Source organism: Mus caroli, unplaced genomic scaffold (assembly GCF_978045245.1).
Source record: "Mus caroli unplaced genomic scaffold, Mus_caroli_1 scaffold_4, whole genome shotgun sequence".
Lineage (NCBI taxonomy): Eukaryota > Metazoa > Chordata > Mammalia > Rodentia > Muridae > Mus > Mus caroli.
The window spans coordinates 89,550,153-89,568,093 of record NW_028227259.1 but is presented as its reverse complement, the minus strand read 5'-3'; the positions used below and the strand labels follow the sequence as shown (position 1 = coordinate 89,568,093).

Here is a 17,941-nt window from a genome sequence, read left to right as displayed (position 1 = left end):
TATTTATTATTGTTCATTTAAATACTGAAGCTTCTCTGTCAAAGAAAATTGTTTTTATATAACTTAGTTAACATTTAACTATTTTTTAATGTTATACAGCCATCAAGTTCAAAACTTGGAAAAGAAAATCCTGGTTTTTCTTAATTAAAAAAAAAAAACATTTAAATAACCACTGTCCTCAATATTTAAAAATCACACTATGCCTTGAGACGCTCTTCCCATTTCTAGTATGGCACTATCACGTTCTCTCTAAAATAGCTATGATAACAGAGGACAGTCCCGTTTTTACATTTAGAATTATATGCTACTTGTAAGCAGAATTAGAGAACTAGATTTTTTGATTCATTCAAAAACCATTTACTAAGTATTACTTTGTTCTATATAAAGATGACTAAGGCATGGTCACTGCAGGAAAAACAATATAGGGGAGTGTAAGCTGTCACTTCCAAACAAACCTAGTTCAATAAGTCCACAAAAGAGCGAAGTTAATAGTGAAATGCAGAAGGAAAATATATTCAGTGTCATCACTTTAGGAAGAGAGACAAAAGGAGCCAGTCACCCTTAACTCCATCTTTGGGATTCTTACAAGACATATGCATAGCTAAGCTTTCCCGGAATGGCATGGGACCTTGCCCACCATTAACTTGGCTCCTAGTCTCCAGAAATGTTAGCCTGCCCTAACTTGTAAATTGCCCTCCTGGATACAAATTCCTCCTCTGGGTGTCCCCAGAGATCAAACATTTCTTCTCCTAGCAGAAAGTTACTGGGGAAAGTCTTTCAATAGTCTGAGAGTCAAAGAGAAAAACACAAATGTCTCCATATCTCTTTACTCTTGCCAGGCTGACTTAAGCAGGTTCTTGATAGGATAGAGCTGGAGCTAATGGGAAGTCTAAAAGAACGGGGCTTATCTAGATTACAATATGCTCTAAATGTAAGTGCAGTGTGTTTAATTCTGAGATTACACTATAGACCTCTGAGCCATATACTTAAAATCACTAAGTAGTATGGTAACTGGTCGGTGTTGCCAATATTCATATGACAAAACACTGACCTATGGTATTTATATGACTGGACAGTTATGCCTTTACTTCAGGTTCTTTATCAAAGAAACTCCATTAGGAGAAAGAGAGAGTGAAAGGAAGAGAGAGAGAGAGATCTTACTTTTCACTGTTCTCCAAATACAGTATACATTCAAGATCACTGAGAATCCAGAGTCATTTCCCACTTTCACGTCTGCATCCAGGTTTTGGCACTTGCCCTCCAGAGGCTGTGACTATCCCATTTCTATTTGCTTTGGTGTGTAAAAGTTACACTTTAACTGACTGATTATTACTCTTTCTATATCTGCTAGAGCTGAGCAATCATCCTTTGGAAGGCAGGTCTGAAGTTAACCAAGATGCCTGTGAAAATGACAGCAGCCCTGCTCCTGCTCCTGCTCCAGCTGAGTGGCTTCTTTGGATCTGGGACTGGTGGGAAGGTGCTGGTGTGGCCAATGGAGTTCAGCCATTGGCTCAACTTAAAGACAATCCTAGACGAGCTTCTGAAAAAGGGTCATGAAGTGATGGTTCTGAGACCTTCAGCATCCTTATCTTATGAGGTTGACAACACATCTGCTATTGAATTTGAGACTTATCCTACATCATACTCCTTATCTGAGTTAGAGGAAATTTTCTGGGAATCACTCAGAAAATATATTTATGAGCTGCCAAAGCAGTCATTTTGGGGATATTTCTTAATGTTCCAAGAAATGATTTGGGTAGATACAAAATATTTTGAAAGTCTCTGTAAAGATGTAGTTTTTAACAAAGAACTCATGACAAAGCTACAAAAATCAAGGTTTGATGTGATCCTGGCAGATCCCTTCATACCCTGTGGTGATCTGCTGGCTGAGGTTCTCAAGATCCCCCTTGTGTACAGTCTCCGCTTCTTTCCTGGCTCCACTTATGAGAAGTACAGTGGTGGACTCCCACTGCCTCCTTCCTATGTGCCTGTTGTTATGTCAGAATTGAGTGATAGAATGACTTTCATGGAGAGGGTGAGAAATGTCATCTATATGCTGTGTTTTGACTTTTGGTTCCAATCATTTAATGAGAAGAACTGGAATCAGCTTTATACTGAAGTATTAGGTAAGTGCCCTGTTCAGTTGGGATTGCTGGATTCTCAATTTGCTGTGTCATTGAATGTGAATGTCAAAGAACAGGATCGACAGAGGAATGATTTGTCTCTCCTAAATAAAATGATGGAAAAACTAGAAAATTAGCTGTCAAATTCAAGCATTGTAAAGAACTTTATATTCCAGTGTCAGTTGCAAAACCTTGTCTATGAATTGTCAGCACACACCCACATAACAAAACTTTGATTATTTCTCTAAGAAATTACATAGGCCCAAGACATTTTTCCTTGTGTTTTAAAGCAACACTTTTACCTGACTGGTGCCTTCATTGTCATTACTATCTTTGTCATTTTATTGTATTCATGGCTATTATTATCATGTGTATGAACATGCACACTTGAGTCATGGGAGAGGGGGATTGTGCTCTGTGTTGCTTATGTAGAGGCCAGATTAAACTTTGAAGAGTTTTTATTTCTACCTCTGTGTATGTTCTTGGGATCAATTTAGGTGTTTAGGCTTGTATAGGGATTGAACTCAAGTCTTTAGCTTGCATGGAATACCTTTACCTTCTAATGCATTACACCGGCCTCTAAAACATATGCTTTAAACAAAGGCAAAGTCTTCATGACTTATAAAATACACTGAAGATTATACATACTTCTAGCATAGGTAAATATCTATCTATCATCTTTCTATTTACAATCAAAGGAGGACTTTTATATAAATTAATTTTTTCATTTATGATTTAAAAGATCTTCCCCTTTAACCTACTAAACTTCTGCACAGCTGTGAATATGCTATCTCTGCTCTATACAGAGGAAATATGTGAATGCAAAACATGGGGGAATCTAATTGATTTATTGGAGTCAGTTGAAATTGTGTTCAAACATAGAATCTTGAAATGTAGACATATTGGGTATTACTTAGCGTTTTACTGAACATACATGTCTCTATCCATAATTTAAGGCATATATGCATATTATCTGTAAACACATTTATACATACCAAATTATTAAACAATCAGTCATGAATCAAGAGCAAAATCAAAGAACTCAGGCATAATAAAAATTTCTCTATGAGGACAACCAGGGTAACATAGTAAAACACTGTCTCAATGAAATGCTGAAGCAGAATCCCCTTAAATGTTTGCACTGGGCTGAGATGTACACATCTTCCATCTCTGCAGTTGAAGTGAGGAGGAAGAGGATCTAGCATTCAGGGTGCACTGTAGCTTCATTGGTGACTGAGGAACCACTCTAGGCTGCATCCAACTGTCTCAAAACCAGACAGCACAAAATTCTCAGTTCATTTATAGGAGCACACATCAAGGTTCTAGCTGCTACATAGAACAAATTACATCTAGAGTTAAAGGGAAAAGTGTTTCCCTAAGTTAGGATTCCTAAATAATGGTATTTGACTGTATTTCAATGACATATCTTGATACTTATTGATCATAAATTAACAAGGTTACAATTGTGGTAACTTTTCACAGATACTCGTACAATGAATTTATATATCTCTAAGCATACCTATGAGAAGCATATATATTACAAATTTGTTTTCAAACATTACACACATACAAACACACCTATATACATACATACATACATACATTCATACATACATACATACATATACATACACAAACATACACACACACACATACATATTTTTTTCATACAAAGTACCATACTTGTAAACATCTCTGGCTGCATAAACAAAAGTGCTTCTAAAAGACTACCTGGCATAGTCATATTCACCTGATATTTTGTTATATCTTATATCTTCATTGCTCTGACTCCTCTTCAGGAAGACCCACAACACTCTCAGAGACTATGGCAAAAGCAGACATATGGCTCATTAGAACCTACTGGGATTTGGAATTTCCTCATCCTGTCTTACCAAATTTTGATTTTGTTGGTGGCCTCCACTGCAGACCTGCCAAGCCCCTTCCTAAGGTAAATATATTCCCGTTTTCTTACTTCTGGTGCCTTGCATTTGCAACATGAGTGATTATATTGTATTCCTTCAGAGTCTTTGTGTCAAACTCAGAACATCACAGAAATTTAGGTAAAAACAACAGCCAGTAGAGAGGCCTATTTCTGTTCCATCACAAGAGTCTACATTTCTTTTATGAACCCTGTGGATATCCAAGGGCAGGGACAATTAGAATCCTATTCAGCAAAGAGAAAATATAAGTGATTCAAGCAGAACACACAGATAACTAACAAGTACAACCCAGAGGTTGTACAACACAAAGAGCATACAGGGAAACAAGAGTGTGCACAGGCTTACCTAGAAACACCAACAGTTCTACTTTGAAGTTTTACTGTGAAGAAGAAACAGAATAGTGTAAATGTTACAGTGAGGGAAGGCCAAGTTGTCTGGCAGTAAAAGAGGAGTCCGTATATGGGACAAAATAAGGCACATAGTTTTGCTCATTTAACAAGGCTCAGTATCTCCTTGGTCTCTAAAACTGCTCTTAGATAATGTCTATAAATGAACTGTATATGCACCCTGCAGGTACAAAGGAATGTGATGTGATTTTAACTCACACTAACACTTCACGATGCAAAGAAAGTGAAATTTTTTTCTACTCTAGGAAGAGATGTCTCTGAAGGATCCTCCTTTAGTTATACAATGATGATGTTACATAAAAGATGACATGGCTGTTTTAAAATATAATTGGGATATATACAGTTATTGAGAACTCTAAAAAAAGAAAAGAGAAAGTAAAAGAAAAGAAGAAAAGAAAGAGAAGAGGAGAGGAGAGGAGAGGAGAGGAGAGGAGAGGAGAGGAGAGGAGAGGAGAGGAGAGGAGAGGAGAGGGGAGGGGAGGGGAGGGGAGGGGAGGGGAGGGCAGGGGAGGGGAGGGCAGGGGAGGGGAGGGGAGGGGAGGGGAGGGGAGGGGAGGGGAGGGGAGGGGAGGGAAGGGAAGGGAAGGGAAGGGAAGGGAAGGGAAGGGAAGGGAAGGGAAGGGAAGGGAAGGGAAGGGAAGGGAAGGGAAGGGAAAGAAAAGAAAAGAAAAGAAAAGAAAAGAAAAGAAAAGAAAAGAAAAGAAAAGAAAAGAAAAGAAAAGAAAAGAAAAGAGAAAAGGAAAAGAAAAGATTCCTAAATTTTATGCAGGCCAGCAGTGTTTACAGGAGATTGTCTTTACAGTAAGGGAATGGCAATGCCAACAGAAAAGACAGAGAGAGGTACAGAGTGAGGGTATGAAAGGTGTGCTGAGGCTGAGGTCAGTAGGGAGAGCTGGCCCAACATGCCCAGTGCTGCTGAAATGCAAACAGAAAAGAGGGGCCAGAGGGAAGTCTATGCATGATAACTGGGAATAATGGCCAGTGGATTGATGCTGCAGAAACAAATTTTCAACCATAGTCAACAACTTTTGATTCTTTTTCTTCTTTGTGGTGGGAATTGTTGTTCCTATAAACCAACTGCTTCATACTATTAGATACTTCTGTGCAGTTCAATACATATTTGACAAAGTACATCGGGAATGGAAAATATCTACACTTTTAAAATTTGTTGTGTATTTCAGAAGAGGAGAATTATGTTGCATTTTCAAAATAAAGAACTGATAATCATTTAAGTGGGTAAATACACAATTTACCTTGATTTGATACTCCAAGAAAAATAAAAACAAATCTCTTGAACTTATTAAGTGCATGAGAATGGACTACTCCTACGAAAATTAAAAATAGATTTAAGGTCCATGAATTCCACCCTTGAGCATGCATGTAGAACAACTGAATGAAGGGTCTCAATGAGACAGTAATGCAAGGATGATCAGAACATCACTCTTCCTCAAGGGAGAGGGGTCATTTGCATGAGAAGGGCCCCCAGAGGTTCATATTTGAATGCTTGGTTCCCAGCTGGTGAACTACTTAAGAAGGATTAGGAGGTGTGGCTTTATTGGAGAAAATATGTCACTGGAGATGGACTTTGAGGTTTCAGAAGCCTAAGCCGTGCCTGGTCTCTTTCTCTCTATCTGCAATATATGAATTAGGTTGAGATCTGGGCTTTTATTCCACTGACATGCCTGCCTGACTGCTAACCAATAATAAGTTAGTATATTAAACCCCTAAAACTGGAAGCAAACCCACAATTAAATATTTTCTTTAATAGATTGGTTAAATTATGCTATTTTCACCCAATATTAAAACAGTGGCTACAAAAGAGGGAAGCAACCTAGATATCACTAGAAATGTTGATAAATAAATATATATAAATAAATATGTATGCTTATATACTAAGAACCGTAACTAAGAGAGAAGCAACTTAGATATCACTAGAAATGTTGATGAATGTATATAAATATATGTATGCATATATATATGTATGTATTTACATGTTTACATGTTTATTTATGTACATCTACATAAATATATCTACACATTGCATATTTACAAATGCATAAATATATACATATATAGTGTGTCTATGTATGTGTGTATGTGTGTGTGTACAAATACAAAGAAATATCCAAACCTTTAAAATCTATGATACAGAAAAGCATAGCATGACTTTAATAACAGTACACTAAATTAACTGAGCTAGTATAAAAAAAAGAAAGAAAATAAGAAAATCTAATATAAACTATGTACACCAGTTGAAGTTCTATAAAGAGAAAGCAGATGTTTAATAGCCAAAGGAACAAGGAGGGAAGAGAACTTTGGATTTAATTTCTAAAAAACTTGTTTTTCAAGATGAAAATAACCCAGGGCTATTTGTATAACTAAGAGAAATGTAGCCTGTGTACAGTTGGTTACAAGTGTACATCTTATATATGGATATGTAGAGTTTTAAAGGACTTGCTATTCTGATCACTTCTGAGATTCCTCAATTTCCACCCATGAATGTTGGTGTCTTTTTTTTGTGTGCAAGTTGTTTGGTGCTGATGCTCTTTGTGACAGTCTAATATTTCATTAACAGGACATAGAAGACTTTGTCCAGTCATCTGGAGAACATGGTGTTGTGGTGTTTTCCCTGGGGTCCATGGTAGGTAGCCTAACCGAAGAAAGGGCCAATGTGATTGCAGCAGGCCTTGCCCAGATTCCACAGAAGGTGAGTTACAGTGATGTATCAGAGATACAGCCTCACTGAGATGGTCATATGCTCTTCTCCATCTGCTTGCAGATTCCTCCCGTGTGAAACTAAAGTTTCCTGATAGCTCTAGTTCATCCCTGATGTTACATAAGACACAGAGCTACAGAGGATAAATGTCAAATAGTAGATGATATTTTTGATTAATAACTCTTTCCTAACATTGGATCAGTAAGAGAAACACTTAGCAAGTGTTTGTGAATTTTGTGTTAGGGAGGTATTATAGGCAGGTACAAAAATCTGCTTTGTTACTTCTATTTCCTTGGAAGATAACTGAGAAGCCTCAGTGTATTCAGATCACTTTTCAGTTGTAACTAGGCACTGCATTGCCCCAGGAACAATGAACTATCTCCCAAAATAAGCGGTTGTCTGACAGGACAAGTGGCTTGTCTTTTAGGGCATGTGTTCCTCACCTAGAGGACCTGAACTTCGTTCTGAGCTCCTATGTCTGGCAGCTCATTTCTGCCTATAGCTTCATGCCATGGGATCCAAAGCACTCTCCTGGCATCAATTCTGGCACCAATATACATTTCCCATGCATATGTACATACTTGCACACAGACACACACAGAGACACACAGAGACACACTCCCTAACTTACACATAAATAAAATTAGTTCCCTTATCTTCAAAATGAGAATTGTGCTATTCTAGTTTATTTGCTATTCTTTTTTTAATAGATATTTTCTTCATTTACATTTCAAGTGCTATCCCGAAAGTCCCCTATACCCTCCCCCTGCCCTGCTTCCCAACCCACCCACTCCTGCTTCCTGACCCTGGCATTCCCCTCTACTGGGGCATATAATCTTCTCAAGACCAAAGGCCTTTCCTCCACTGATGGCTTAACAGACCATCCTCTGCTATATATGCAACTAGAGACACAATTGTGGGGAGTACTGGTTAGTTCATATTGTTGATCCTCCTATAGGGTTACAGTCCTCTTTAGCTCCTTGGGTACGTTCTCTAGCTCCGTCATTAGGGGCCCTGTGTTCCATCCAATAGATGACTGTGAACATCCACTTCTGTATTTGCCAGGTACTGGCATAGCCTTACAAGAGATAGCAATATCAGGGTCCTGTCAGCAAAAGCTTTCTGGCATATGCAATAGTGTCTGGGTTTGGTGGTTGTATATGGATGGATCCCTGGGTGGGGTAATCTCTGGTTGGTTCTTTCTTTCGTCTCAGCTCTGAACTTCGTCTCTGTAACTCCTTCCATGGGTATTTTGTTCCCCATTCTAAGAAGGAACAAAGTATCCACACTTTGGTCTTACTTCTTCTTGAGTTTCATGTGTTTTGCTAATTGTATCGTGGATAGTCTAGGTTCTTTAATCATATTATTATCGTTATTATTATTATTATTACTATTATTATTATTATTTAGATGCCTGTTATTTCTAAGCAAATAGAGAAAAAGAAAGAATATAGATTTGGATGGAAAGAGAGGGAAGTAAAGCAGTAGCTAGAGATGATTTGCAGGGGGAAAGCGCATAATAAGAACATACTGCATTAAAAATCTTTTTTCAGAGAAATAAAAAGAGAAAAGAGAAAAAAACATGTAAATTTTTACTATGGAGTTGTATCATTGGTTCATGCTCATTTGGGGTTTGTTTTGTTTTGTTTTTGTTTTTCTTAATCTTTTTTGTTTGTTTTTATTTTTAATTTTATTTTTTATTAATCATTGCATTCATTTACATCTCAAATAATCTCCCATTTCACTGTTACCCCTCTGAGAATCCCCCCACCCTATCCTCCTCCCTTTTGCCTCTAAGAGGGTGCTCCCCTACCCACCCACTCCTGCCTCACCCCTCTAGCTTTCCTTTTCTGGGGCATCAAGCCTCCACAGGTCCTGATGCCAGATGAGGCCATCCTCTGCTGGATATGAAGGTGGAGCCATGAACCAGCCCATGTATAATCTTTGCTTGGTAGTTTAGTCCCTGGAAGCTCTGACGGGTCAGGGTAATTGATACTATTGTTCTTCCTATGGGGTTGGAATCCCCTTCAGCTCCTTCAGCCCTTCCCTTAACACTTATTGGGGTCCTCAGGTCAGTCCAATGGTTGGCTGTTAGTATTTGCACCTGTCTTAGGTGCTGGCAGAGCCTCTCAAACCAGGCTCCTGTCTGCAAGTACATCTTGGCATCAGCAATAGTGACTGGGTTTGGTGCCTGCAGATGGAATGGATCTCACGGTGGGGTGGTCTCTGGATGGCCTTTCCTGCAAACTCTGCTCCAATTTTGTCCCTGCATTTTCTTTAGACAGGGACAATTCTAGGTTAAAAAAATTTTAGCAGGGTGGGTGGCCCCATCTCTCCACTGGTGCCATGTCTATCTGCTAGAGGTAGTCTCTTCAGGTTCTATCTGCCTGCTGTTGGGTATTTTAGCTGTTGTTATCCCCAGTGGGTCCTGGGAGACTCTCACAACCCTGGCATCTGGGACTATCTAGTGGTTCCACAAGTTTCCGAACCTCCTGCACCCCACTGTTACTTATTTCTATTCATTTTCATGGCACTCTGGACTTCTCTCCTATCTCTTCCTATACCTGATCCTGTTCCCCTTTTCCCTCCTCCCTTCTCTCACCCAGCTCCCTACTCTTGTGATTATTTTGTTACCCCTTTTAACTGGAATTGAAGTATCCACAAATAGTTTAATCTTGACTTCTTCCTTTCCAATTTGTATCCCTTTGACCTACTTTTGTTGTCTAATTGCTCTGGCTAGAAATCTGAGTACTATACTGAATAGATAAGGAAAGAGTGGGCAGCCTTATCTTGTCCCTGATTTTAATAGGATTGCTTCAAGTTTCTCTCCATTTATTTTGATGTTGGCTGTTGGTTTGCTGTATATTGCTTTTATTATGTTTAGATGCGGGCATTGAATTCCTGATCTTTCCAAAACTTTTAACATGAAGGGGTGTTGGATTTTGTCAAAGATTTTTTTTCAGCATCCAATGAGGTGATTGTGTGGGGTTTTTTATTTTGAGTTTTTTATATAGTGGATTACATTGATGGATTTCTATATATTGAGCCATCCCTGCATCCCTGGGATGAAACCTACTTGAAATGTTCTTGGATTCCATTTGCAAGAATTCTTTTAGTATTTTTGCATCAATATTCATGAGGAAAATTGGTCTGAAGTTCTACTTCTTTGTTGGGTCTTTTTGTGGTTTAGGTAACAGTGTAACTGTGGCTCCATAGAAAGAATTTGGTAGTGTTCCTTCTGTTTCTATTTTATGGAATAGTTTGAGGAGTTTGGTATTAGATCTTCTTTGAGGTCTGATAGAGTTCTGCACTAAAACCATCTGGCCCAGGGCTTTCCTTGACTGTGTGTGAGACTTTAAATGACTGCTTCTATTCCCTTAGGGGTTTTGAGACAGTTTAGATAGTTTATCTGGTCTTGATTTAACTTTGGTACCTAGTATCTGTCTAAAAAATGATCCATTTCATCTAGATTTTCCAGTTTTGTTGAATATAGACTTTTGTAATAGGATCTGATATTTGTTTTTTCAGTTTCTGTTGTTATGTCTCCTTTTTCTTCTCTGATTTTGTTAATTTTGAAACTGGATCAGAGCCCTTTAGATAGTTTGGCTAAGGGTTTATCTATCTTCTTGATTTTCTCGAAGAACAAGCTCTTAGTTTTGTTGATTCTTTGTATCATTCTCTTTGTTTCTAAATGGTTGATTTCAGCTCTGAGTTGGATTATTTCCTACAATCTGCTACTCTTGTGTGTGTTTCCTTTTTTCTGTTTAGAGCTTTCAGATGTTCTGTTAAATTGCTAGTGTAGGATCCCTCCAATTTCTATATGAAGTTACTCAGTACTATGAATTTTTCTCTTAGCACTGCTTTCAATGTGTTCCATAATTTTGGGTATGCTATCCCTTTGTTTTCGTTAAATTCTAGAAATTCTTTAATTTCTTTCTTTATTTCCTCCCTGAAGAAGTTATCATTGAGTAGAGATGTATTCAATTTCCATGTGTATGTGGGCTTTCTGTTGTTTTTGTTGTTATTAAAGATGGGCCTTAGTCTGTGGTAATCTGATAGGTTGCATAGGATTATTTCAATCTTCTAGTATCTGTTGAGGTTTATTTTGTGATCATTTATATGGTCAGTTTTGTAGAAGGTACCATGAGGTGCTGAAAAGAAGGTGTATTCTTTTGTTTAGGGTGAAATGTTCTGTAGATATCTGTTAAATCCATTTGGTTCATAACTTCTTTTAGTTTTACTGTGTCTGTTTAGTTTCTGTTTCCATGAACTGTCCATTGGTGAGAGTGGGGTGTTGGAGTCTCCCACTAATTTTGTGTGAAGATCAATTTGTGCTTTGAGGTTTAGTAATGTTTCTTTTACAAATGTGGGTTCCCTAGTATTTGGGGCATAGCTGTTCAGAATAGATTAGTGTGAAGTGTCCTTCCCCATCTCTTTTGATAATTTTTGGTTAAAAAAAAGGTCTATTTTATTGAATATTAGAATGGCTACTGCTGTTGCTGGAAATAATAAAAAGAACAGCAAGTTCCCATGCTATACCCATGCTCTGCCCCAACAACCCCACCACTTTAATGGCTAGCTGCATGCAGCAACCAATCTCAGTCTTCCCAGCTCGGATTCACTTGCCTCAGAGCCACTAGTTCCTTCTCAGTCATATACCCACTTTGGTCAGTGGTTCTTCATTGTAGGGACCCAGTAAATCAAACTCCTGAAGCTTATAGTTAGATTTATATAGCAGTAAATTCTCAATTTACAAGATGCCCACACAATAATTTCAGAGCCAGATGATACCAGCTGCCCACCTAGATTAGACAAATTATCCCAATCAGTCTATCCTTTATGATATTTATAGTTACCTGTGGCAGAGATGAACCCTATCTGCTGGGACTCACGGGGGGGGGGGTCCCAGTTAGGTCAGGTATTAGGCACGGCTGTTTCACCTGTGACCCAGGTTAGGTCGTCGCTCCTGAGTCAAGGTGTCTTAGGGTGTGGGAAGGGTCTGGAGCGATGGCTCTGGCCCTGCCAAGTTGTGGGCCAGAAGGAAGATGTGTCTCTGACAGTGCAGGGCAGATAAAAGCCTGCCTCCACTGGGCACCATGGGAGTCCCTGATAGGTCAGGTATTGGGGTAGGGGATGTCTCACCTGTGAGCAAAGTTGTGTCTGCGCTCCTTGGAGTCAAGCTGATTCTGAATGTTAGAGAGGTTTTGGAATGCCAGCTCTGCCCAGGGCTGATCATGTTCATTTGTAATCTTGGACAAATGTGACAACCTACCTAGAAACTTGGCCTTTACAAGTATGATTCACTTACTAATACAAAATAAAGGTTAGAAAAAATATCTTTTATTTACTAGCTGTATTTGTCATCTCAGAGGCTTACTGCTGAATAAGCTCAACCTTTCTAGTTCTTTCTGAAATCTGGCTGGTTGGTTGAACTCAGCTGTTCTGACTCAAACTCCTCACCAAGCTGACTGATTCAATCTGACTTCTCTTGGTTTCTGACTGAATTGCTCTGCTTGGCCTCAGACTCACTTGGTATCTCGTTCTCACATTCTAGCTCCTTCTTATTCTCTGTTTTCAGCTGTTTCTGTTGACCTGCACTCAACTGAATGAACTCAACTCCACAGCAATACACTCACTGCACCGGCTTACAATTTACTTATTATATATCCATGCTTTGCCTTTAAATAGCTTCTGATACAAATACAAATGAAGATGTTACCATCATACAAATTCCATTTTTTAATTTACATATTTTTCTTTTCTATTTTGCTTCTTTGAAAAGAGATTTTTTTAATGCAATATATTCTGATTATGGTTACCCCTCCCCAAATACCTCTCTAAAACCTCCTCTCCTCCTCTCTATCTTTATTTAAATATCTTCCTTCTTAAAACAGCACAGCTCTTTCCTATGCTGTTCTCCTGAGAGTTAGGTGTATCCTATCTCTGACTCATTCTTTCAAAACTTTCTGATTTGTCAATATTTGTCATTTTATCTGCCCTCAATTAGATCTCCCTGTCAAACATAGCTGCTTCCTTCCACAATCTAGTTTTACCTTAAAGATGTGTACTAAAGATGTGCAGGTATACCAGTCAAATCATACAGATCTTGTGATATGATGATCCCTTTACCTGAGCAGTAATGTTTGCTGCCTTAAAATTCATTTTAAAAGCTAGCTTTACCTTAACAGGTTCTGTGGAGATTTGAAGGCAAGAAGCCAGAGACATTGGGCTCCAACACTCGTCTGTACAAATGGATCCCCCAGAATGACCTTCTAGGTAAGCATCAGGACACAACTGCAACATGAGAAAAGGACAGCTGGGAAGGTAAATATCAGCACTAGTGCATTTATGACATATGTGGTATAAACCTGATAATAGTTTGAAAAGAACTGAATGACTATTCTGTTAACTTTCGAGATGGGAAGAAACCATTTTGATTTCTGCTGTAATTAGGTTTCAGGTATAGTTAAGTCACTTCTTCATGTTTCTCTCTACCTCCTATTTCTCTAAGATTATATCTACCCTTTCCCCTACTGTAGGGTAATTTCAAATGCCAAGTGAAATGGCATTCTTCCATAACTGACTCTTCATTTACAAGGTTCACCTAAAAATTCCACATAGAGAAATGGTACCTCACGTAATGAACTGTGCTGAGTCTGATTCCTTTACCATGAGCACACAAACCTTACTGCTTGGCAAAATCCACCAGGGGCAGAGACTCCACTGATTCTTTAGGAGAACATATTCGCCTGAACCATAGCCTGAGACTGCACTTACTCTTTGCTCCATTTGAGAGTTGTGCCTTATTTGCCCATTGCAAAAAATCATTCTACTTCTCCACCCTATCTCCTATATGTGGCCTTCACTTTAAGTTCTATGGACTTGGAGGACTCCTTGCCCTAAAACTACATAGGAACAGGAAAATCACTTAGTTATGGTAATGTCATTTAGAACACATTTTATCAAGTCTTACCTTTATTTTCTGCCTCTCAATTTCTTTCTCAGACTTATGGTTAATACTTTCCCTTCATTTTTACTCTTTCTAGGCCATCCCAAAACCAGAGTGTTTGTGACTCATGGTGGCACCAATGGCATCTATGAGGCGATCTACCATGGGATTCCAGTGGTTGGCATTCCTTTGTTTGGAGACCAATATGACAATATTGTTCACTTGAAGGCCAAAGGAGCAGCTGTTAGACTGGACTTTCTCACAATGTCTAGTACAGATTTGCACACTGCACTGAAGACAGTCACTAATGACCCTTCGTGAGTACTATGCTTTAGTGAAATTAGTATTAGTAAGATAGGTTCTCTCAAAGGTAATACTAGCTTTCCTCTGATCTTTGGTCTAATGGTGAAAAAAACAGTTGAGTATTTATTCAACAATGTTTTCATACCACATTTAACTCATCCATCATCCAACAATGGGCATCTCAGTTCCTCTTTCTATCATGACTAGAGCTTCATAAACTATGGACATTAAGGTATATTTTGATATGTTGTTTACTCTTAATTTAAATAGATCCATATCATAGGAATGCTAAATGCTGGGGTAATTCTGTTTCCAATATGTTCAGCAAATCCATGCTCATTTTTAGTTGCTGTATTAAATTGCACTATAGCATTTGTTTATGGTAATAATAATTCTGCCCCCTGATGTCATTGGTCAGCCTGACATCTTGGTGTCAATCTGGTTGTACATTCTAAAATCAGAGAATAGATGCACACAAATTTTCCTCTGACCTCCACACATGCTACATGGGTCATAACAATGTCTCAAAGGCACTCACAGACACAATTTGAATAGATAAGCAGAAAATAGATAGGTATGTGTTGAGTTCAGGCCTTTGAGAATTCTAGGCAAATTATCAAATAGCTGCATTCCATTCATTTCTCTTCAGTTTCCAATTTTTAACCATTAATACTAATTTTACTGTAATTTCAAAGTTTGACACCTTTTCATCTCAAGGTCATCAATGCAATCATCTTCAAATGACATTGAACCACCTCATTTGCAGTGTTTAGAACACCTCACAAACATATTCTCTACTGAAAATTTTTGCTTCCTGAAATTTGTTTCCCATTTCCCATTTGGAAAGAATTCCTTTGAAAATGTCATCCAACATGCAAACTTTCAAGCAAACACCAATCAAATCCATACCACACCTAGTGCTCTACTACTGAATTGGTAGAGTCTCATGATACTTTCCTTGAAACTATCATGGGCCATATGCACTACGAAATTAATTGGTCTTCAATGTTGGTGTCTTTAGCTATAAGGAGAATGCCATGCGGTTATCAAGAATTCACCATGATCAGCCAGTGAAGCCCCTGGACAGAGCAGTCTTCTGGATTGAGTTTGTCATGCGTCACAAAGGAGCCAAGCATCTTCGTGTGGCAGCTCATGACCTCAGCTGGGTCCAATACCACTCTCTGGATGTGCTTGGGTTCCTGCTGGCCTGTGTGCTGACTGTGATGTTCATCCTCAAAAAGTGTTGCCTCTTTTGTTACCAGAAGTTGACTAAAGCTGGAAGGAAGAAGAAAGGGGAGTAGCTGAACTAAGGAAGACTGACACATGGACCTTTCCAGTGCATCACAGTAAGGGAGGCAATGATGGTAGGGTCCTTCATCCTATTACAAGATAGTTTTTCAATAATTACTTATCAAGTCAGAAGATAGTTTTTTCTGAGAGATTTAATAATTTTTTTTCAGCCAAAGATAAAATTGAAAGGGAAACACAGTAAAAATTAACACCATCAACATGAAACAGAAACAACAGAAATTTTACAAATTCATTTCTGCAACATAAAAGTTAAACCAAAGAATGTTACAGCTGAAGAGCTAGCTCCATGGTCTAACCATTTATCAGGCATGACTTGATTTTTGAGGAACTCATAAAAAAATCCATACCCAGTAGCATCTATAACTCTAGTATGAGAAAACCAAGAGATATGAAACAGAGCCAGGAGAATTACCTGAAGCGCTCAGGCCAACTAGCCTGGTCTTCAGCAAGAAATAGCCTGCCTCATAGAATGTGGAAGGGAAACTAACACTGAAAGCTGTGCTTTGACATCTGAACATTTGTGCCATGGCATAGGTAAGACCCACTCACAAATTCATAAGCATAAGGATATAATTATACACATGTGTGCAGGCTTTATATAAACACACACACATAGACAACACACCACTTATAACTCATATTTTGTTTGTGGATATATCATGAGTAAGAAGTCCACAATTTCTACATGGTTTTGCAAGTATTGAGCAAGCTTTAACTTTATTTATTGCAGACTTTACAGGATGAATATCTAGGTAACATGTTCAGGATTGAAGCAGTCTGAAACATGTAACCCTACATTTGTCTTTAGAACACTTGTACTGTGATGCAGTAAGCCTCTGAATGACCTCTTCCTTAAAGGACCTACCAAGATTGAACTTGGGGTTGGGGAGATGGCTCAGCAGTTACTAACTAGCTCTTCTTCTAGAGAACCCATATTCCATTCCTATCACCCATATGGTGATGATTCAGGACCAGTAGTAACTCAAGTGTTACTATGGGATCTTTCATCTTCTGGCCTCTCTTGGTACTGCAGAGACACATGCAAAGGAAGCTCACATACACATAAAATAAAATTTAGGATTAAAGACAATTTTTCGTTTCATGAAATGAATTCTATTTCCATTCAACCCTTGGCAAAAAAATAATGAAATTCCTTCCTTTTTATAATTAGCCTTTGGGAACAGATGTAATATTTTAATTTATGGCTTGATAACACAGAATAAAGACTCTAAATAAGTTATTCTCACACAAGTGCAGGATGTGTGTATGTGTGTGATGCATGTCCCTTTTTATGAAACAGAATGTATTTTACCTATGCCCTTTATATTTATGCTGTGACTTCAATATTTCTATAAGAAATAAATGTTTTGAAATTATAATGATGGTTCTAAATGGCTGAGGGGTTAAGAGTGCTTGCTCTTCCAGAATGAGAACTGGGATAAAATTTCATTGTAAGTGTAGAAACGAAGCATGATTAGAAATGACCGTGCCATAAGTTCTGGGTGGGAGATAAAGACAGGTGGAGAAAAACTTTAGGTTTTAGGTAGCCTAAGAGAAGTGTTAAGTTCAGGTTCAGTGATATGTCCTTCCTCAAGTAAATATGATAGAGTATGAGAAAGCAGGTAAGACACTGGGCACACCCTGCCTTCTACACTCAGGTGCATTACTACACACTCACATATACATAATGCTCTCTCAAAGTCACACATATAACATATACAGGAATAACATATATGGACCCACATTCACAGAGAGAATATGAGAGATAATGACCATATCCATATCTATCATTATCAAATAAAATGTCGATTTATATAATTATATCTATAATATACATAGTAGATCAATAATTATTATATTATATACTATATTTAAAATATATTATTAAAAATGTCATGAGAGCAGGATAGACAAGCTGATAGAGGCACATTCCACCAGCCCTGATCACATAAGATAAATTCCTGGAATGACATGCAGTAAGAAGATTATGTAATTCCACATTTGCCCTACTCTCCTAAAGAATGATGTAGCAAGTCCAAACACATACAAATGTGTGTGCATACACACACACACACACACACACACACACACACACACACACACACCATTTTTAAAGCTCTTAAAGGGAGGTAATTCCCTCTAGTTATCCTTATGAACTCTTTTAATCATTTCTCCTAGCCCATAATCATTCT

The 17,941-nt window shown here is 38.2% G+C and overlaps 1 protein-coding gene across 1 annotated transcript; it reads left to right on the top strand.

Annotated features, from left to right (window-relative positions):
* Positions 1–1,348: 1,348 nt before the first annotated feature.
* On the top strand, positions 1,349–17,128 carry LOC110295246 (UDP-glucuronosyltransferase 2B31-like). Its single transcript, XM_021163732.3, has 6 exons — positions 1,349–2,126; positions 3,923–4,071; positions 7,046–7,177; positions 13,375–13,462; positions 14,233–14,452; positions 15,460–17,128. Exons 1-6 carry the CDS (start codon positions 1,397–1,399, stop codon positions 15,737–15,739), a joined length of 1,599 nt encoding a protein of 532 aa, XP_021019391.1. The 5' UTR covers positions 1,349–1,396; the 3' UTR covers positions 15,740–17,128.
* The last annotated feature ends 813 nt before the right edge of the window (positions 17,129–17,941 follow it).